At 35.3% G+C, this 22,603-nt stretch overlaps 1 protein-coding gene across 5 annotated transcripts in view; it reads left to right on the top strand.

The window, feature by feature from the left end:
* The window catches only part of CREB1 (cAMP responsive element binding protein 1), a 56,982-nt gene that overhangs the window by 21,760 nt on the left and 12,619 nt on the right, over positions 1–22,603 (top strand). For 4 of the 5 annotated variants that reach the window (XR_011467624.1, XM_070387584.1, XM_070387593.1 and 1 more), the window contains 6 exons: positions 3,414–3,560; positions 4,271–4,312; positions 11,128–11,228; positions 14,290–14,432; positions 19,115–19,297; positions 21,196–21,346. Coding sequence is in view for 4 of the 5 variants with exons in the window: in XM_070387584.1 (XP_070243685.1) it covers positions 3,414–3,560; positions 4,271–4,312; positions 11,128–11,228; positions 14,290–14,432; positions 19,115–19,297; positions 21,196–21,346 (767 nt within the window). In the remaining variant the exon portion in view is untranslated. The remainder of the gene's footprint in view (positions 1–3,413; positions 3,561–4,270; positions 4,313–11,127; positions 11,229–14,289; positions 14,433–19,114; positions 19,298–21,195; positions 21,347–22,603) is intronic. The other variant, XM_005907034.2, reaches the window with a different exon arrangement.

The raw sequence follows: 22,603 nt of genomic DNA, 5'->3' as shown, positions 1-22,603 counted from the left end.
TAAAAAAACAAATTCAGCCTAACTAGTGAAGGAGGAAAATCAGTCTAAAATAATAATGAAATGTCTTCTGTTACTTTTGAAATTTACAAGTATTTCTTTTAAAGTGGAAAAAACATTGGTTTTGACTATAAGAATGTTAATTTTTATGGAGGGCTTTAAGTAAAGAGTTGGGTGAAAGGATGATTGCTGCAATACTGTTGTCGCCTTTCTTATAACAGGCACATTTGAAAACCTAAATGGACAGTAATAGGAATTTATTAAATTATTATTACACAGTTATTAATTATTAAATTAAATTACACAGTCATTAAAACCGTTAAAGAATACTATTAATGGTATGAAGAGATATTTGAAATGGATTTGAAAGATTCTGTGATAGTGCCAAAAAAATTGAGTGTGCATATATATATATGTGTATATATATGCATCTTTAAAAACACATGTATCTACAGCAAAAATATTAAATGATGAGCTCTGAGTGGTAGGAATATAAGTGATTTTTTTCTATATTGGTGTATCTGAATTTTCTAAATTCACAATGAGAGAAACCATTATGTGGAATGATTAGCATAGAAAGAGGATTATTTGTTAAGTTAGCTTGTTACATTTACCTTATAGAATACTCAGAGGACATACTAATTGCTTCAAATATTAGAAGAGCTTTCCATTGATATGAGATATTCTGAATAATTTACAGTTTTGGTTCTCCAACCTTGATGTCGGGGAACATGTCCTTGGGTCCATCAGAGGTTGTGACTAATTTATAAACAGGCACCCTATGTAACTCTAGTGGAGGTAATCCGTGGATCACATTTTGAGAACCAAGTAAAACTTAAGTAAGATTTGTAGTGGCCAGAAAAAAAGTGATTGATAAGGAAGGACTTCCTCACTGTCCAAAGGGGAAGCTCAGGACTTCCCTCTGCTACTAAGCCTCTGCCTTTAGTAGGTGTCTTTCCCCCCAAGCTTTATAGTCAGATATTTAACTGCCTTGTAAACATCTCTGCAAATTCAGATGTCGTATCAATTCCATTGTTTTCCACCATTACCCCAGCCACCCATAAGCTGCTTCTTGTGTTCTCTGTTTGGCATAGTTTACCCGTTTTCACCCACATGTGAACTATGTGGGTCGTCTTTGATTTCTCTCTCACTTCCTTCCATCAGTCATTCATAAATCCCTTTCTGGTCTGCCTCCTGAATTTTCATTAAATCACTTATATTATTTCCATCCCTAATACACCTAGTGCCTAATTGCTGGCCTTCACTTTTACTACTATATATAGACTTTCTCAGTTGGTCTCACCTCTACTTTCTTCTTCCTCTGAAATAAGTATCTTTTACCCTACCACTAAAGTAAAGTGATCTATCGAAAATGGAAACCTCACTATGGTATTCAGGAGTTCAAAAGCCCTTCAGTGTATAAAATGCAGATTTTCTTCCTCTGAAATAAGTATCTTTTACCCTACCACTAAAGTAAAGTGATCTATCTAAAATGGAAACCACACTATGGTATTCAGGAGTTCAAAAGCCCTTCAGTGCATAAAATGCAGATTCTTTAATGTAACTTATATAAGATTTCATGACTAGCCCATCTGGCCCCTGCCTATTATTCCATCTCTCCATACTTCCTACTGCCTATAGTAACACACTTATATGTTCCAGTAGTAGTAACTGCTGGTCATCCCTCTCTGCCATGTACAGACATTGCTGTTCTCATTGCTTTTGCCAGTGTCACCGTCTTCGTGAAGTTCTGTGCCTCCCCTCTGCAACTCATAAGAACATGCCTTACTCGTTCGTTCTTTTTTTTTTTTTTTAGCTAGTATGCTTTGTTTCAAATTAACATACTTTCCTGGTAGCCTCTCCTCCTCTTGCTTTGGGTGGGATCACTCTCCTCACTGTGTCCATTTTTCTCTTTGCAGACTACATTACTTCATTGAATTATATTTATTTGTGGCCTTTTCCCCATTCCTTCATACACATGCCTCAATAATTTCTTTAAGGGCAAAAACCTATGTCTTTCTCATTTCTGTAGTTTCAATTCTAGCATTGTTCTGGCACACATATCCCCAGTAGGTGAGTTCAGTCACTCAGTTGAATGACTCCTGGACTGAGTCGACCTCATGGACTTGAGTCGACCTCATGGACTGTAGCACACCAGGCCTCCCTGTCCATCACCAACTCCCGGAGCTTGCTCAAGACATGTCCATCAAGTCAGTGATGCCATCCGACCATCTCATCCTCTGTTGTCCCCTTCTCCTCCTACCTTCAATCTTTCCCAGCATCAGGGTCTTTTCCAATGAATCAGTTCTTCACATCAGGTGGCCAAAGTACTAGGGCTTCAGCTTCAGCATCAGTCCTTCCAATGAATATTCAGGACTGATTTCCTTTAGGACTGACTAGTTGGATCTCCTTGCAGTCTAAGGAAAGAGTATGATCACACGACCTTCATTAAATTCCCAAATTTATTACCAAATGGACAAATAAAATTGCTACCCTCAAACACATTCAAGCGCAGGAACCATAAATACTGTACAATCTGATAGATACATATGACTTAAGAGCCCTTTTAACCTGGGTATTGACTTATTAAGATTGCCTTCTTTGTGCCTCAGGAGAAAACTGGTTTCTCAAATTCTCTCAATTCTGCCCCTTTATCTCTTCAAGAGGAAGATAAATCCTTAAAATATCAACTATTACCAGTTCAGTGCTGGGAGGAGATAGAAATTTTCAGTTTGTACTTCCTCATGAATGAAAGGCATACTTGTAATAAGTTTATAAGAGAAAAATATGCTTTATACTGTAAGATATGTATTTGTTTTAGACTTAGTAGCTAAGCTTCACCCAAGTTTGGGAACAATTATACTTTAGAACATGGCTTAATTTAACACATGATATTCTGAAGAATTTTACATTCCTTCAAAGCTAGCTTATCTCTTGACCTTGGGTAAGTTGCTTAATCTCTTGGAGCACTTAATGTTTCTGTCTCTCAGTGGGGAGAGAATATGGGGATAACTCTTATTCTAACCCAGTCTGATTTCTTCAAAGAGCAAATGAGAAATTGAATATGAAAGCAGGTGGGAAACTTTAAAGCACCGTACAAATAAAGTGGTATTTAGTGTTCAAAAAAGTCTGTGTTACATATTTTGATATTATATTAGAACAGTTTTTTGATTTTTGTCATTTGGGAGGAGTTTAAAAGTGGGGGGCATGGGAAGTATTTGTAGTGTTTGTTTCTTTTTGTTTTTTTTTTCCAAAAAGAATATTAAGCTTAATGTTAGTTCCTTTCACACCATTGGAATACTTAAACCTAGCAGAAGGGTCATCCTTTTGCTGCTAAAAAGTTGCTTCATATTAAACATGAGTACTCCCAAGGAGGTATCTGTGATGATAATTTTTTTCCATGTTCAACACCATAGGTATCTATGCCAGCAGCTCATGCAACATCATCTGCTCCCACCGTAACTTTAGTACAGCTGCCCAATGGGCAGACAGTTCAAGTCCATGGAGTTATTCAGGCGGCCCAGCCATCAGTTATTCAGTCTCCACAAGTCCAGACAGTTCAGGTATGTGTATAAAAAGTTCTGCATCTACTTTCATAACTGTCGTTGATAGCCATATTTCTCTTCCTCTCATTATGAAAATAGGAACATGTCTAGTTTAGAGTTTTATTTTATAGTAATTATGGAATATGCTGCATCTGTATAGTCACCTTAAGTATAGGAACATATATACACAAGAACAGACATAATAAAAAACTGTTTGTTAAACTGGAGGAAAAAAAGAATTGATTGGGAAAAATCATAAAGTATACGGGATAAAGTGGAAATGTTGGGAGAGACTATAAGGGTACCTCAGGGAAATAAGATGCAAAATAATAACTTTGTAATTATTTTCTAAGCATGCAATTGGAAAAAACAGCCCTTGTCAAAAATTAATAACCTTACCTAAGGTATTATTTGAATTTTAGAGAAAAACAACTATGTTTACAAGTCTTAAGTTAGAGTATATACAACTTCGAAATGATACCTTCAGAAATTGTACCTTAAGAATCAGGTATTTTTCCATGCATGTTATCTTATTCTTTGGAGAGATTGTTCCTTTAATTTGGATCCAAGGGGAATAAAGGCATGTAAACCTCTATTTAACTGTAGGGAACCTAGGGCAGTATACATCTTTGCAATGAGCTTATTGGGGAAGGAAAAAAAAAAGACTTGAACGTTCATTCAAGTAGGCCATAACCCCAGCCTCCCATTTCATATTTTTTGCTTCACAGTCTTCCTGTAAGGACTTAAAAAGACTTTTCTCCGGAACTCAGGTGAGTCCTAGGTCCTATTTTTAGAAAGGAAGGTGAGAAATTATTCTTTATATCTTTGTCCCTTCTCTCTAAACATGGAACTCAAGGTTTAAATAAAAATCTTAGGTATCTTCTAGGTGTAGGCCAAACTCGTTACCTATCCAGCCCTTAATCTGTTACTTAGTTTCCCTATTTACATCCTTCTCCCCTCCTCCAAACGGTAGTCTGGCATTACTTCAACTCTTTCAGAGAAAGGAGGCAATCTCCAGAGGTAACCAGTTTATAATCGGGTGATTGCTAAAATATTCTTCCCTGAGGTGAACCAGAATACCTTTCTAAAAGTATTACCTAGTGGTCCCAATTCTATCCTCAGAAACAAGCAAATTTAACTCCTTTTTCTATTGGACTGCTTCCTTTTCCCTATCTCCCACATCCTTCCCATTAAAAGTATGTCCAGACCAAGTAAATGCCTGTTTTTCTTCAGCCATTTATAATCGACATTGCTTTGTTTCCTCTTTACCATCCATGTCGTCATCTTGTGGGTGAGAGCTGTTTTCTTTCTTTTCCCCTTGAGTACAGTAGCCAGATTGATTGATACTTGTAGAGGGGAGAAGTCCCTTCTTTGTCTTCTATTAATGTCATCAAAGGATATAATAGATGTTAACTCACCTCTACTTCATTTGATCTCTGTGCTTTGGTTTGCTTGGACATTTAGGGCAGGGGTAAAAGGAGAAAGAAGAATGAATGTTTTTATATAAGTAAAATCATCAAGTTGTAATATTGAAAAGGAATTTGTTGTTACTAAATAGATGGTATAGTCCAGGTAAAGACTGAAGAATTTGTTATTTCTATAGAACCACACTGACTGAACAATAGTCTCCTATCTTTTGTCTCAGTTTTTATTTCATTGAATGCTGCCTAACTGTTGTTCATATGATGTATGCCATTACTAATTCCCTGCTTGTATCTTCCTCTTGATAATAGTGGAAAGAACCTGACCTTCTAGTCAGGAGACCTAGATTCCAGATCTCACATTAACCTTTACTTTTTCTTTTTCACTTACGATAGGAGGTCTTTCTATAAAGAACACACAAAAATTAACACAAAATTTGCTAACATTATAAATATTGGTTTTAATAATGTTTAATTGTTGATTATATTCTTAATTTTAATCTTTACTCTGTGGTAAGAATAATAATAATGACCATTAACTTGTAGAAATGTGTGAGCTGTGCTTATAATTAGAAACCTGAATTCCAGAAACAGAAACACAAACAGTATTTTTAATTTAAAGGCCCTAAACCATGGAGAAGCTATTAAACTTCAGTGGTATTTCAGCTGGTTCACAGTGATTAGAATTAATCATTAGAGAATGGTTTATAACAGAAGAGGTGATCAAACAAGGAGAGAACTGATTCCTCAAACTTCTTGATGGAAGAATATTAGTATTCTAGAACAGCATTTCTGAAATATATAAGGTACATTTCTCTTGATGTGAGAATAAGATATTAAGATTTCTGTTTATCTTTTTTCATCTCAGAGGATTAGAAACTAAGCTTTACTAATATTTCATATTCATCAGTGCCCTAACTTATCCCTTAGGTATACGTGTAAGTCAGATCTCACAGATTATGTAAAAATTCCCACAAAAATAATGGGAGTTACACAAATGTATAGAAGTTAACAGTATCATCCTCACTTTTCATTTGTTAATTTTGGATGCATTTTTAATACAATGCAGTTAAAGCATTGCATAGGATTTATGGATTATGTTACCTTAAATTATTACATTCATTCCTTCAACGAATTTTTATTGATCACATGCTATGTGCCAGTCACTGTTCTAGGTGCTGTGAAAGCAGCAGTGAGCAAATAATACTTCTCTATTCTCATGAAGATCACATTTGAGCGAAGAGAGACAATGAAAAAATAAATTATGTCAGGTGAGGATAAGTGCTGGGAAGATAATTAAAGCAGGGGAAAGGGATAGAGAATAATGTGGAGGGAAGGGTATTTTATTTTATGTAGAGTGGTCAGGGAACACAAAGAGCAGAAAACTAGAAAGCAGTGAAGGAGGCTAAGCCATACAAATAATAAAAGCAAGTCCAGAGGCCCAAAAGTGAAAGTATAGCAAGATGACATGGCCTGAATAGAGTGAGCAAGAGGGATTGTGGTTGGCACTGAAGTTTTTGATACAGCCTTTGCAATACTTCATAATGTGATGGAGACACACATTATGTCTTTTGTGATGGAGGCACACACAAGTCTTTTGTGCAAGGTATCCAGTGGTTATCATATAGCAAATATTTGAGTTGCTGAACAAACACAAGGATGTTACTTGTTTATTTTTACATGACAAGTGTTCCAAAGTTGCTGATCTTTATAATGGCAAGCAAGAGATAACCTATAAAGGATATGTTAACTAACATATTTTTGAAAAAAAGAAATTCTTTTCAACTATCCTTTCTGAGAGAAGGTGACATTTTAACAATGTATGAGAGAATACCTCCATTTTGAAAAGAAATCATGCTTTGGACAGAATATTTTGAATATAGAAGTTTGGAAATGTTCCCATACTTTTTTTTAACTGAAAACAGTATAGATTTGTCACCTAGAAACTCAAATGTATATACTTTGAAAACTCTGGAAATAGAGTTTTCCAAACTATTCAGAAGTGTTCTTGAGTTTCAGGAGGTGTTGAACTTATTTGTTAAAATGTAAAAGCTTTTATTAGCATGTAATAACTTACCAAGAGTCAGGGAGATGAAAGTATACTAGTAAATTTCATCAAAAGTTTGTGCAATTGATAGATGAAAGTGGAAAAAAAAATGATTGTTTTATTTAGTAGGCCCAATCACAAAGCACTTATTCCTATATCCACATGTCATGAACTCCTTTTTTCAGCAGTTGCAGATGTCAGATCACATTTCAGAAAGTCCAGGCTTAGAATCATATTTTTGCGTCACTGTTACAAAATATTAAATGGTTTCTTAATGAACCATATTAAAGCACATCACTCTTGTTGCTATGAAATATTAAGAAATTTACAAGTGTATTTTAATACTTACATTGACTCTTCAAAAATTAATTTGCTTTATGATACAGATAATACTTAAAACTTGAAAATAAATGTATGTGCTTATATCAGATTTTCTTATTTATAAGGGAGATCTGCAGATCAAAACAGTCTGGAGATTACTGCTCTAGACTTCTATTAAACTCCTTGATCCAGTGAATAAACTTTGGCCCTAAACCTGAGCCTGAACTGTACTCCAGGAAAGCGCTTAAGTTTTCAGGGGACCATGTATAGTTTGAGAAAACATTTAATACAACCATTTTTAAAATTTCGTGCTAGTCACTGTATATTTTATTTTGACATTTCAAATAACATCGAAATAGGGATTTTTTTTTTCCTTCTTATATAAATAGGAGGTATGGTTTTTTAACAAACTTTGTCTTAACAAATAAAGAAAATATTGAGAAATACAGATCTAAAAGGTTCAGTGATGGGTTTGGCTTTTTTAAAATTTCTTGACCTATAAGTGGCCATGATTAAAGTCCTATTTAAGGAACTCAGGAAGGGATTAATAATAGAGGCAGGAGGAGGTGAAGACCAGAGGAAGGGGCTCTGTCATTGGAATGTGATGATAGTCTTTGATACTTACAAGTGGGATATAGTTTTTCATGTTATTTTTTTAATAACCTATTAAACGTGTTGAACTGTTATTATTTAAAAGGATTTTAATGGTGCTTAATGGTCTTAGCAATGAGGATTTAGTGGTTTAGGGGGCGGGTTTGGTTTTTTTGTTTGGTTTTGGTTTGAGGTGGGGTATGGTGTTGGGGGTGGGGGGAGTTTTGTTTGTTTTTGGTAGATAGTCCATAGGAATTGGCTTCATATTCATAATTCTAAGTTCTCTCTGGATAGTATTCCACCAAAGAGGAAATACTACATTCATTAAGTAGTATTGAATAGTTCTGAATTCCCTTTACATTTAAAAAATTGCAGTACGTATCACTTATATGTGGAATTTTAAAAATACGACAAACTAGTGAATATATTAAAAAAGAAACAGACTCACAGATACAGAGAACAAACTAGTGGTTACCTGTGGGGATAGGGATGAGGAAAGTGGCAATATAGGAGTAGGGGCTAAGAGGTACAAACTATTATGTATAAAATAAGCTATAAGAACTTATTGTGCAACACAGGGAATATAGCCAATATTTTATAACTGTAAATGGGACATCGCCTTTAAAAATTGTGACTCACTATACTGTATACTTATAAATTACATTGTACAGCAGTCATACTTCAATTTTTTTTTTTTGAATTGCAATCGTAGAGTATAAGTTAGTTCCTTTTGTGTGAATTGACAAGTTATTTCAGGTAAGAGGAATAGGAGACTTTGTTCTACTGGGAGCAATAGATGCATTGAGTTTGGGGGAAAAAATTAAAGGCCATATATTTAAAAAGCAGTGTTAATTTGTTTCATTTCAAAATTGTCCTATGTGTGGTTTATGTAGCATATTTTAAAGTTGTTATTTTAATGACTTTCAACTTGGAAGAGTGTGCTTCAGTTCAGTTCAGTCGCTCAATCGTGTCCAACTCTTTGCGACCCCATGAATCGCAGCATGCCAGGCCTCCCTGTCCATCACCAACTCCTGGAGCTCACTCAAACTCACGCCTATCGAATCAGTGATGCCATCCAGCCATCTCATCCTCTGTCGTCCCCTTCTCCTGCCCCCAATCCCTCCCAGCATCAGAATCTTTTCCAATGAGTCAACTCTTCACATGAGTGTGCTTACATCGTTATATATCCTTGAAAGAAGGTTGTAAGAATGAGAGTTAAGCAAAAAAAGACAGAATGTAGAGAAACTAAGGTTCTAAAAAACATTAATGAGGATAAACATTTGTCAGGTTATTCACTTTGAGTTCGATCTTGTTATCCGTTGAAATTCTGATTCTCTGCTAAGGCCTTTTTACAACTCCTCATCAGCTCTACATCTTTGAGAAAGTCTGTGTAGAGACTCTGCTGAGTGAGCTAGTTAACAGCAGCTACAGATTAGTGGGAAAGTGTTCTGTGTGTTCGTTTGGCAGTAACTATAGTGTTGTTCGGAGAAGGCAATGGCACCCCACTCCAGTACTCTTGCCTGGAAAATCCCATGGACGGAGGTGCCTGGTAGGCTGCAGTCCGTGGGGTCCCAAAGAGTCGGAAACAACTGAGCGACTTCACTTTCACTTTTCACTTTCATGCATTGGAGAAGGACATGGCAACCCACTCCAGTGTTCTTGCCTGGAGAATCCCAGGGATGGAGGAGCCTGGTGGGCTGCCATCTATGGGGTCGCACAGAGTCGGACACGACTGAAGCGACTTAGCAGCAGCAGCATAGTGTTGTTACTCTACCATGAATCACAGGTCTATAGGACTATACTTGGTTTACTTTAAAAATGTTTTAAGGGGCACATACATTACTTTAACATAGATCTATTTTGTGAAAAATTACTAGATTTAACAAACTTCATTTTAAAGTGAGTGTGTATCACAAAGCCCTCCGAATACAACTGCCTGCTGTCCAGAACCCTTAGGCTCGGACCACATACTTGATTTCTCAAGTTTCTCTTAACTGTGTTTGTTCTTACTGCCTTTGCCATAAATTTTGATAAGGCGCTATCCCACATAGACCCTTTTGCCTTGGTTAAATTTAATTCTCACTCCGACAGCAGCATGCTCACCTAGGTTAGGAGAGAGCAAGAGGCTCCTGCTGTTTAGCTTAGGGAAACTTGGCAGTGTAAATTTGACAGACTAGCTTACCTAAATGACTGAAGTTCTAGTCTAAAAATGGTCTGAAAATGCTCTGGGTTGCTGCTTCTGACAAAATTGGTTTGAGATTGGAACCAGCAGGATACTGATGCTAGTATCAAATTTAGTTGACATCTAAATTTGAGATGTCAGGTGTTGACGGTGGCTTCACTACTTCATAGCTTTGTGACTTGGGTGATTTACTTAAACGCTTTGTGCCTCAGTTATTCCATCTATAAACTGGACATACTAATGGTACTTATCTAGTACCTAAAGTGAGTAATGTAATATATGTATATGCTTTAACATATCATCTGCCACATAGTAAGTTCTCAGTAAATGCTAGTTGCTGCTATTATTATTATCCCACATAAAATCTGTATTCATTTACCTTTATTCCTTCTCAATCCAAGCGTACTTTCCAGAATACACAGTTCTTTACCTTGAAGTTTTGCTTAATAAAAATTGTGGATTGCCAACTTTGACACATGTCTAAATGTAGCAGAGGACTTCTTCCAGAATTGCTAGAAAAAGCCATCTGGAACATGGTTGAAGGATCACCGATCTTACTTGTACAATTGTAAATATACTCAAAAGTATTTACACATCAGTTAAAGGAAAATATTTGTACAATCAGTAGACTAACAGCTAGATATTTAGTCAATTATTCTTTCCTTTGTGTCAGAACTTTATTTTACTTGGTAGTTTTGTTCTAACTATAAGAAAACAACTGACAGGTGATACTGATACATTCAGTGTTGATTATAAGAAGACCTGAAAGAGATTAGGCTGAATTTGGATATCACAAAAGTTTGGTTTTGACAAAAAAATTTTAGGTTCTCTGACTTCTGTAGGATGGGGAAAAAAGGGGAGAGGAAAGGGATGGTATGATTATTTCCCATAAAAACTAATTTTCTACTGAAGCATGTATAAGGTTGATATATGCCCTTTTGTATTTTACCTTTTCTTAAAATTCATAAAAATTTTATGGGAACTAAATTTGATTATCATGATAAAGTTCTTCTTTATTTTCAGATTTCAACTATTGCAGAAAGTGAAGATTCACAGGAGTCAGTGGATAGTGTAACCGATTCCCAAAAACGAAGAGAGATTCTTTCAAGGAGGCCTTCCTACAGGTATGTAGGTAGTTGAATAGTTAAAAGAATTTAGGATCAGAAGTATAAAGGTGTACCCGTATGTAGTTACAGATGAAGAGATGTCAGAACGCCAGTTAGATGCTCTATTCAGGACCATACAGAACATGTCTTTTCATCTTGAGTTGCTTCTCTCAAATAAGTTGAAGCTTGTCATATAGAATAAGAGCACTTCTTAATCTGAACATGTTGTGTCTGACTCTTTGTGACTCCATCAACTACAGCCCACCAGTCTCCTCCCTCCATGGGATTTTCCAGGCAAGAATACTCGAGTGAATAGCCATTTCCTTCTCCAGAGGATCCTCCTGACTCAGGGATCGAACCAGGCATTGCAGGCAGATTCTTTACCATCTGAGCCACCAGAGAAGCCTTACCCTGAACAGTCCTGGATAAAAGACTGATTTTTTTTTTTCTTCTGTTTTTGTAGACTGTGCTGGCTGCTGCTTTTCTGTTTAAAAGATTGGAATACATTTGATAAGGTTATAGCATTTTCTAGTTATAAGTCAGTTCTGAGACTGTACCATGTACTTCATAACACATTTCTTATTCCATGGTACTTAGCATGATAACTGCTTGTTAATTTAATAGTTGCTTAGGGTGATGTTTGATGATATTCCCTAATTTTAGGGGCACCTTACTGCAGTTTTATGTTCAGCTACAAAAGTTGCCTAATCCATACCTTGCTTCCAAGATGGACCAAAACTGTTTTTAGTACTACATAGAAATTGGAGCCATATTAAGTATTTCCAGGAAGAGCAATTCCACAAATCTTTTAAATTCAATTCATAGTTTAATAAACTTCAAGCTTATTCTTCCCTTCTTTAGCCTACATTATTTCTATTTATATATATTTCTATTTTTCAAAGGAATGTTATATCTTTTCCATTTTCTTGGCTGTTAAGCCAGCCCTTTTCTTTATCCTCACAATTTAATTAGGGATCCTAAAGAAATACAAGTAAATTGAGGTCTTGAGGATTCTGTGTTACCAAGTATGTGTTGTATTTATTTATACTCATAATTCTCAAAATATAGCTAGTTTTGTCTTTTAACTTTGAAATATATCTAGTGTTACTATGTAAGACATTTGATCCTGAAGCAAATTCAACTTGATACTAAGAAACAAGCTACATGGCTTCTCTATATAAGTTCTAGGTAAACCCTAGCTGTAACCTTATGATACATGGTGTGTTTTATGTTGGAAAAAAATTTTTTTTTTTTTTTTTTGCCTTAATTGGCACCACACATGTGTAGAGAAGGGTATCTTCCCTTATAATCAAACCTCCATAATGGAGTATGCCATTATTTTGCTTTTAGTTTATGAACTCTCAAAACCTAGCCTCTATGTCTTAATTTGATTATAACAAGATCTGTATCAATATTCTTAGGTTATTTTTGTGAAGTTGGAGAAATGGGAATTAAATAATACATGCTGGGTTTTTATTGGAACAGCCCAGCTTTATAGTGATCAGTTTTTACCCAGAGGAAGTCCTTGAAGGGTTCTCACTGGATTTCATCTGGCTTGGTGTTTTTATCAGTAATTGAGCTGAAAACATAAAAGCCATGTTTATCAGATCAACAAATAACAGAAACTTAAGGGCAAAGTACCCTAAGAGATGGTAGAATAAAAACCTTGAAAGATCATAGCAGCCAAGGGAAATAGAGTGAAACGAATAGTCACACTTTATTTTTGGGGGCTACAAATCACTGCAGATGGTGACTGCAGCCATGAAATTAAAAGACGCTTTACTCCTTGGAAGGAAAGTTAGGACCAACCTAGATAGCATATTCAAAAGTAGAGACATTACTTTGCCAACAAAGGTCTGTCTGGTCAAGGCCATGGTTTTTCCAGTGGTCATGTATGGACGTGAGAGTTGGACTGTGAAGAAAGCTGAGCGCCAAAGAATTGATGCTTTTGAACTGTGGTGTTGGAGAAGACTCTTGAGAGTCCCATGGACTGCAAGGAGATCCAACCAGTCCATTCTGAAGGAGATCAGCCCTGGGTGTTCTTTGGAAGGAATGATGCTAAAGCTGAAACTCCAATACTTTGGCCACCTCATGCGAAGAGTTGACTCATTGGAAAAGACTCTGATGCTGGGAGGGATTGGGGGCAGGAGGAGAAGGGGACGACAGAGGATGAGATGGCTGGATGGCATCACTGACTCTATGAACATGAGTTTGAGTGAACTCCGGAAGTTGATGATGGACAGGGAGTCCTGGCGTGCTGCAGTTCATGGGGTCGCAAAGAGTCAGACACGACTGAGTGACTGAACTGAACTGAACTAAACTATAGGATAAAATGTTGAGGATAATGGTAAAATTTCTGAACTTGAGTTTAAAATAAAATCAGTTATTCCCATACAGGATTCTGGATTAAGAATTCATCTAAAAAAGATAATGTTCTTTAATTATCATTGATTAAATGTGGTTGCCAAAAAAGCCAATACACTATAAGATTGTATTGGTTTAAAAGAAAAAAATAACCTAGTGTCTAGATTAAAGGGAAAGTTGCCCAGTTGTATCCAAGTGTTTTACCCCATGGACTATAAAGTCCATGAAATTTTCCAGGCCAGACTACTGGAGTGGGTAGCTGTTCCCTTCTCCAGGGGATCTTCCCAAACCAGTGATTGAGCCCAGGTCTCCCATATTGTAGGTGGATTCTTTTCCAGCTGAGCCAGCAGGGAAGCATTCTTTGCCATGCAAAAGGGTTGTTTTTCCTGTAGTCAGTTTTTCTATTCATCTCTTCTTTAATTGCACCTGGATTTTGAATCATCGTCTTTTTTATGTTCACTGAAAGGAGAAATTCATCTGTGTTTTTTCTAGTCCTCATATGGTTTTGACATGTAGATGCCCTGATTGATTTTTAGTTTAATGTTGCATATTTTATTGTTTATTATTGTAAGTTTTTACATTTTAAACTATAACATTTTTAAATTCTATCCTAAACACTCAACTTTCTGTCAGTTTTCTGATCTTTTCCTCTTCTTTGTATTTGGCCAGTAAATGTTACTTTTATTTTAACTGATACAATTCTCTATTTTTCTAGGAAAATTTTGAATGACTTATCTTCTGATGCACCAGGAGTGCCAAGGATTGAAGAAGAGAAATCTGAAGAGGAGACTTCAGCACCTGCCATCACCACTGTCACGGTGCCAACTCCGATTTATCAGACTAGCAGTGGACAGTATAGTGAGTAATTGATATTTCTGTTTTGGAAAATGAGTTGAAAAACTAATGGCTGCATTCTCAAAGTAATCTTATAAAAGCAGTCGGCACTTTGCTAGATCTTGATTGTCACTGTTATATTTCCTTTCAGTTCAGTTCAGTTCAGTCACTCAGTCGTGTCCGACTCTCCATCGAGTCAGTGATGCCATCCAGCCATCTCATCCTCTGTCGTCCCCTTCTCCTCCTGCCCCCAATCCCTCCCAGCATCAGAGTCTTTTCCAATGAGTCAACTCTTCGCATGAAGTGGCCAAAGTGCTGGAGTTTCAGCTTTAGCATCATTCCTTCCAAAGAAATCCCAGGGCTGATCTCCTTCAGAATGGACTGGTTGGATCTCCTTGCAGTCCATGGGACTCTCAAGAGTCTTCTCCAACACCACAGTTCAAAAGCATCAATTCTTTGGCGCTCAGCCTTCTTCACAGTCCAACTCTCACATCCATGCATGACCACAGGAAAAACCATAGCCTTGACTAGATGAACCTTTGTTGGCAAAGTAATGTCTCTGCTTTTGAATATGCTGTCTAGGTTGGTCATAACTTTCCTTCTAAGGAGTAAGCGTCTTTTAATTTCATGGCTGCAGTCACCATCTGCAGTGATTTTGGAGCCCCCAAAAAATAAAGTCTGACACTGTTTCCACTCTTTCCCCATCTATTTCCCATAAAGTGATGGGACCAGATGCCATGATCTTCGTTTTCTGAATGTTGAGCTTTAAGCCAACTTTTTCACTCTCCACTTTCACTTTCATATATTTCCTTTACTTATATGCAAAGTTTTGTAACAGAAGCATTTGCTTTTCTTCAGGGTTTAGTTAGGATTACCCACGTATGTAAGACCTCTAAGTGGCCCTTTGTTTTGTTCAGGTGCATGGAGAGTCTAAGAAGTTTTTTAAACCACTACTTAAAAATGTATTTCAGTCCTCATATAACACGTTAATAGAAAACATGAGTTTTCAGATAATTATTCTTTGATTATGTTTAAGGCCAATTTTTGTCTCACAGAAAACAAAGATTTTTTTGAAAAATTATCAAAGTTCCCATTTCTCTGATGTCTCTGATACTTGGGTCTCTCTTCTTATCTTTCATCTCAATCTATTACAAAAGTACTTTTTGAGTTCTCCCTTTGTTTGATCAAAGGCATTTGTGTGAATGGTACCTTTTTCCTCTGTTTTTTCCCAATATCTTTTTGCCTTCCACAGTGCCTCACACACTGATGTCTTCATTTTTATTTGTTTATTAAATACAATGCTGCCCGCTCTATAGTTGCCCTCCCTCTCTTCCTTAATAACACATCAAATGTACACATCGAAACTCTTACTACATTGGTTTTCTAATGTCCTGGGGTAGTCTGTGTCAGAAATATGTATAAAAGTTTGACTGCCAGTTCATAATTTTCCAGTTACACCTTGGCCTTGGTTTGCATAACTAATTTGCATTCCACCCATATTAAAAACAAGTAGCAGACTTTTTAGTTCTACCAAAGCTGAAACTTTTAATAGTAAGTAGAAGGCAGGCATTTTTGACTAAGCTTCTTGTCCATTCTGTAAGTTTATTAGAGTTCACTCATCCTCTTCCTTCTTCATTGGCAGAAAGAGGTGTATTGTGTATTTTTTATCAAAATAATTTGAGCTATTCAAGGTATGTGTGCTAACATATTGATACATGAACTTTTTCTCCAACTTTAGTACACTTGAGGAATATAGCATAGTGCTATTAGTAACAGAGATTCATTTACCACAGCAGTTCTCATTTGAATTAGAAATAGAAGGCATGCTCTCCAGACAGAGGCATATCAGAATCTGAAATAGGGAAGTGAAGTTGAGGGAGGTAAAGCTCAGAAAAACAGGTTTCATTTGGCACACCCCTTCCATTCAGCAGCTAACAGTTGCTTGTTTTAAGGTTAATACTTTGAGATTTTAAAGGCTTTATGCATTAATGTTTATGCCTTATTCTCTCTGTATATGCATATATGACTTTGATGGAACTGATTTAACATTATGTTCTTGATTATTATTAACAATCAATATAATGACCACTTACATATGTAACAATATTATATATTTATTATAAAACAAGTATATGGTTGGGAAAATTCAAATGGTAGAGGTTTCTAGTATTAATAAAAATTAAAGACCCTTCCCATCCCTCCCCAGTAGTAAGAGTTTGGTATATATTCTTCATTCTTTTTCATTCTGTTTATACATACACATGTAAAATGTACATGTGAGACCTACATTATTTATATACTACAGACAAATATATGCATATATAGTTATGTAAGTGGTTTATTTTAATAGCTACATTGTGTTTCACTGTATAAATATAACATTTGTTTAAAAATCACATACACTGTTGAATATTTAGGACTTTTCTACTGTTTCAAATAATGCTACATAAACATTCTTTTAGTATATAGTGCCCTATCCTGTCAGTGGGGTAGCGTCTAATGAGTGGAATTGTTGAATCCTAGTCAGCCTGCCCAGTTACCCTTCCCAGTGACTACATCAATTTATAGCCAATAAATTGGTGGTTGTGTTTTTTCATTAACACTAGTATTAGTTTGTCCATTACTTGGTTCACAATCCCTGATAATAAGTGTTGAAAAGATGTTATTCTTAGGTAGAAAAACATGTTTCACTAAATCGTTTTTCTCTTCATTTTGGCTACTCAAACTCTCAGCTAAGTTTGTTTAATTATACACTTTCCTTATTTTGTGATAGAATCATTATATACATCTAAATACACGTTAGTTACTTGACTTCTTTTCCTTGTTTTAATTTAGTTTTTTTGAGAGCAATCTTAAATCCTTTTAAAATATAACGTGTATAAATAAATATTAAGAGAAAAACAATGTTTGATAGGATCAGACTTCAGTTTTCAGAGTACTTTCCTATATACATGGTCTCATTTGAGTTTTATAATAATTATACTTATGGGCTAGAACCATATATTTTTATTTTTACAGAAGAGATAACAGATGCAAATAATAGTTTAGTGATGGAACTTGAACTAGAACCCAGATCTCCTGATTTTTTAGTTTGCTTCTTTCCTTCCACTTTGATTTCATTGGTATATAGTCAAGAAGAAAGCTCTGTGTGTTGAATACAGTGGAATTTGCTCATTAACTCTAATTGAGAAATTGTGGTTTGATTCTGTTAACCTTCTGATTCTTTCAAGTTATCCAGCAGTGTTAATCTCAGAATACTTTTTACATATTTCTTTTTTCCCCTTTGTCTAACATAAGTAAAATTTATGGAGTTAGCTAAAGTGGATGGATTGTATATTCCAGTATCTGAATTTTCACAGGTATTATTTACTAAACTAAATTGTAGCCATTAACTGTTATTATTTCTTTATTAAACAGTAAATAATATAATTTTTAATACATAAATGACTTAGGATATTAGTCATGCAGAGCTAGCTGACAGTTGATCCCAAACCATCAATAATTTCCTTCTAAGAGACACAAAGTAACATGCTCAAGTCAGACATGTTGACTTTGTTAAAATCCATTATGTAGTTTTATATGTAATACTGTGATTTTTTAGTCCTTCTCTTTCTGGAATACTTGAACTCTTAACAGGAGAAAGTGTCTAACTTTTTCCATGTACCAAAGGTTAATTCAGTTTCTTTTATAAAGTGAAATGTCTTGTATGAGCCAAAATTTATTTCCTTTGGAGCAGATGAATGACACATGTGAATAATCAATGGATTCTACGTGAGAAGGCTTGAATATGTAGCTTAGAAATAGCAATAAGATACTTTTTCCTAAATGATCATCTTGGGCTCCAGTTTTAAACTCTATGAGAGGTCTGTGGTAATTAAGTTCCATAGGACATTTCAGTTGTCTCATTGAGTGGATTTCTGTTACACTTTATGTATTCCTAACTGAGTAAGAGAACAGAATGCACTACTGAACTGCTTTATTAATTATGCATTAAAATAATCATTTATTGGGTGCCTATTACATACCCATGTCTGTGGTAATAAATACATGAATGTAGAGAAGAAATATAGTACATAGTTAATGCAAGAATAAAGGAAGTGTGGGTCACAGAGTGGTATCTGTTCTCAACCAAATAACTTCAAATGGAATTTAACATTTTCTCATTTTATTTTTTTAATTGTTTTAACTAACATTATTATAAATTGTAATGTGGTTCATAGAGTATACTTGTATTCTAGAAATTGGATATACGTTTTCCTGAGCAGAAAGTTCGGAGAAGGCAGTGGCACCCCACTCCAATACTCTTGCCTGGAAAATCCCATGGACAGAGGAGCCTGGTAGGCTGCAGTCCGTGGGGTCTCTAGGAGTCGGACACGACTGAGCGACTTCACTTTCACTTTTCACTTTCATGCATTGGAGAAGGAAATGGCAACCCACTCCAGTGTTCTTGCCTGGAGAATCCCAGGAATTGGGGAGCCTGGTGGGCTGCCGTCTTTGGGGTCGCACAGAGTCAGATAGGACTGAAGTGACTTAGCAGCAGCAGCAGAGCAGAAAGTTACTTGACTATACAGAATCTTTCTTGGTGATGTTATCTGCTGTAATAATTTCTCCTAAATATGTCTTGCAAATTATTCTTTGAATTTAGTGTGTGTGTGTGTTATATGGTATTAATTAAACTTGTAACAATAAAATCTGTTGGATTTTAGTTGCCATTACCCAAGGAGGAGCAATACAACTGGCTAACAATGGTACTGATGGGGTACAGGGCCTGCAGACATTAACCATGACCAATGCAGCTGCCACTCAGCCAGGTACTACCATCCTGCAGTATGCACAGACCACTGATGGACAGCAAATCCTAGTGCCCAGCAACCAAGTTGTTGTTCAAGGTAAGAGAAGTTAGAACTCACAGGTGTAAATTCTTTAAAAGGTTAAAATTTTACAGACTCAGAAAAAAGTAAGTATGGTAATGCAAAGCACTGTTAAAATACAGCTTATTTTCTGCAACATAGATAATATTGTCCATGAACTCTTCTTCCGTTATTCCAAGTAGACCAAAATGTCATGGCATAAAAACAACTATTTTCAGTTTTAAAAATATAACTTCTATATTTAACACCTTTAACATTTGGATGTTGGAGAAATGGGGTAGGCTAGAGGGAAAGACAATAAAATTGGGAGTTTAAAAAGCTAGTTTCTAAATCTAAGTATATAGATTTGCTTTGTGACCTTCAGTAAGAGCCAGCCTCCCTTGACCTCATTTTTTTTTCAGTGTGTCACATGAAAAGTTGTGCTAAATCACTGATAAGAATCTTCGGAGGTTCAAATTCTGTTTCTCTGCTTTTAGTCAAAAGTAATTTATATCTTCATTTCTATGGTCATCATTTTTTATTTCAAAGGAAATCATTATATTCTGAAGAATCTTTTGCCAGTGTGCAAGTCCACTGCTCTATAAGCAAGAATAGTTAAATCCATGATGAATTACAAAAATTCAAAAACTACAAATATTTTTTCTTTTTTTGTTTTCTTGTTGTTTTCTTCCTGTTTGTTTCAGAAATCTCTATCAATAGTGGATCATTTTTCTTTGAATTCATTGCATATTTTAAGAAAGATTTATGCCAGATTTAAAATTTGCATATTAAGGAGATAGTACATCTGTTTCTAAAGATATTTTCATTAATAGTATGTTTTGTCTCTATTAGGTAATGACAGATATGCCCCTTCACCATGGATGATTAATTTTCAATAATTCTAAAACCAGCTAAAGAATCATAATATATTTAAAGGGCCCTAATGTACTTACAGGATATTTTGTTACTAAACAAATAATATTTGAAGAAGATAATATTTTGCTTATTAATGGGAGTAAAACACCTTTTCACTTTACACGCAGGTACTCAAAAATTGTAAAGCAGGATGTCAGTGAATTTGAATTCTGAACGTCAGTTTGAAGATGGTAACACATTTAGTATATACATCTTTTTGACTCAAACTACACATTTTAATTGATATTAATAACAAATATGGATGATTTTTAAAGAGTTTCAAATTCTCTCAGATAATGTTAGGTTTCTTATTCCTAGGAGGGCATATTTATTATTAAGCTGTTTTTAGAAAGAGACTTTTTTATTTCACAAATGATAGATCATTTAATTATAAAAATAAAACTTCAATTTATTTAGCCATTATCATTTACATTAAAGCAGTGCTTACAGGTGATATAATTGATCAAGTGATACATTTTTTCGTCCTTTCAGTTTTGTTACAATCAGGAATTTATAATAGTTGACCATAATGCTTTATTTTCTCTTCGATTTTGCTATTTTTTGAAAAGTCATGGTCGTTTTTATGTCGTGGCAAGAGTTTACTTGAAATTTTTTAATGTGAATTTACCAGTATCAAAGGAAGACATTGAGGACTGTACTTTGTCTAGGAAGATCATCCAAGCTGTGCCCTACTTACCTTTTAGGTTTAAGGCTGGTAAACATGTTAACAACAGAACAGAACTATGTTCCAATGAAAGATAAATGTAAGATCCAGCAGATATAAGTCATGAAGATCCTTTTTCATCCAAGTGCCTATACTAATAAATACACTAAATTGGGAATTATTTCTGAGTAATGAATGAGCCAAAGAGTGCTGCTGATCTCAATATTTTAGTCAGAATCATCTGTTGCTTTTTTTCCTTTTAATTCAACATGTATGTTCAGATTGATGATTGACCCGTAGTTTTACCAAGTCACAGTGCTTCAGTGTCTCACACCATGCTCACTGTTTCTCTTTTCAGCTGCCTCTGGAGATGTACAGACATACCAGATTCGCACAGCGCCCACTAGCACCATTGCCCCTGGAGTTGTTATGGCGTCTTCCCCAGCACTTCCTACACAGCCTGCTGAAGAAGCGGCGCGAAAGAGAGAGGTTCGCCTCATGAAGAACAGGTACATACATTGCATTTCCTTCGATTGTTGTAGGTCAAGTATAACTTCAGATTATGTCAGTAGCATCTTTGCATTGGGATTTTTTTTCTAGTAAAATTGATGGATCCTGCTAAAACTTCTTTATTTAATAAGCTGCACTTAATGATGGCTGATGGTCAGTCTTTGATGAGTAGTAGTTCTCTTTCACGCAGTTTCTCCATGAGAGAGATAATGCACAACTTTGCTGTATTTTAACTATTGCTTCAGCCAGCTGACTCAGTTATTTAAAAATTGTTTTTTGTCACAAGTAGTATCATTAAGAAAATTAGGAGTTGTGTGTGTATATAAATGGTAAGTTTTATTTACATTAAATGTATTTGTAATAAGATAAATGTATGATGGCCAGTCCAAGTTTTAATGCATATTAAACACCTAAATAAAGATTTTCAAAAAATAGAGTAATTCTGAGAATATCTTATTATTGACAAAAATTTTAAAATAGAGCTAGTCTTCAACAATGAATATGCTAGATGTCAAAAATTTCTTAAACATGGGAAAGTTATTTCCATAAAGTAAATTCATAGCTGTAAATAGCTTTGTTATTAAAAAACAAAAGCAGAATAAAAAATGTTATTTACTTGTATTTACCTTGGTATTTGTATGTATTTAGCTTAGGATTTAAATATTTACCTTAAGATATGGAAGTTATCTAAGACAAACCAAAGAAAAGGAAAATAAAGATATTAAAAGCTTGAAACATTGAAAATATTCCTCTGCCTTTCACCCCAAAATTCTTCACATGCTGTGATGAAGTGAAGGAAACATGAAAGTTGAATTTAGAGGATCTAGATTCAAATCCTGGGTCTACCCCTTTTGCTGTGACTTCAGAACATAACCTCCTAAACCTCAGTTTTCTGGCATTTTTACAAAGAATCTGTTGTAAAAATAGAATCCCACTACCCACCCAGAGGGTGGTTCTGTGGGTCAAATAAGATAATTCCTTTGAAAGCACTTTGTAACTGCAGTGCTCTATTGAAACATTTGTTTTTCTGCAATTTCATTTTTCAGCTCAGATCAGCCTCTTTGATTCCTAAAATATTCCTAGCTATTACAGAATGTTAGTAAATTAGATCTAGACTATGAGAAATGGCAGTTTTTTTCCAGGTTATTAGGAAAAGAGTTGGAAACAAGCTGAGTAACTTATTTGTGCTCTATCAATCTGTGATTTTCTGTAAGTATTTAAGTTAGAATAATAAGCAGAAACATAAAAGCTGTGTT

The sequence above is a fragment of the Bos mutus genome, chromosome 2, assembly GCF_027580195.1.
Source record: "Bos mutus isolate GX-2022 chromosome 2, NWIPB_WYAK_1.1, whole genome shotgun sequence".
Taxonomy (NCBI): domain Eukaryota; kingdom Metazoa; phylum Chordata; class Mammalia; order Artiodactyla; family Bovidae; genus Bos; species Bos mutus.
Note: the sequence above shows the minus strand (reverse complement) of the source record. Positions and strands in the feature narration are given on the sequence as shown.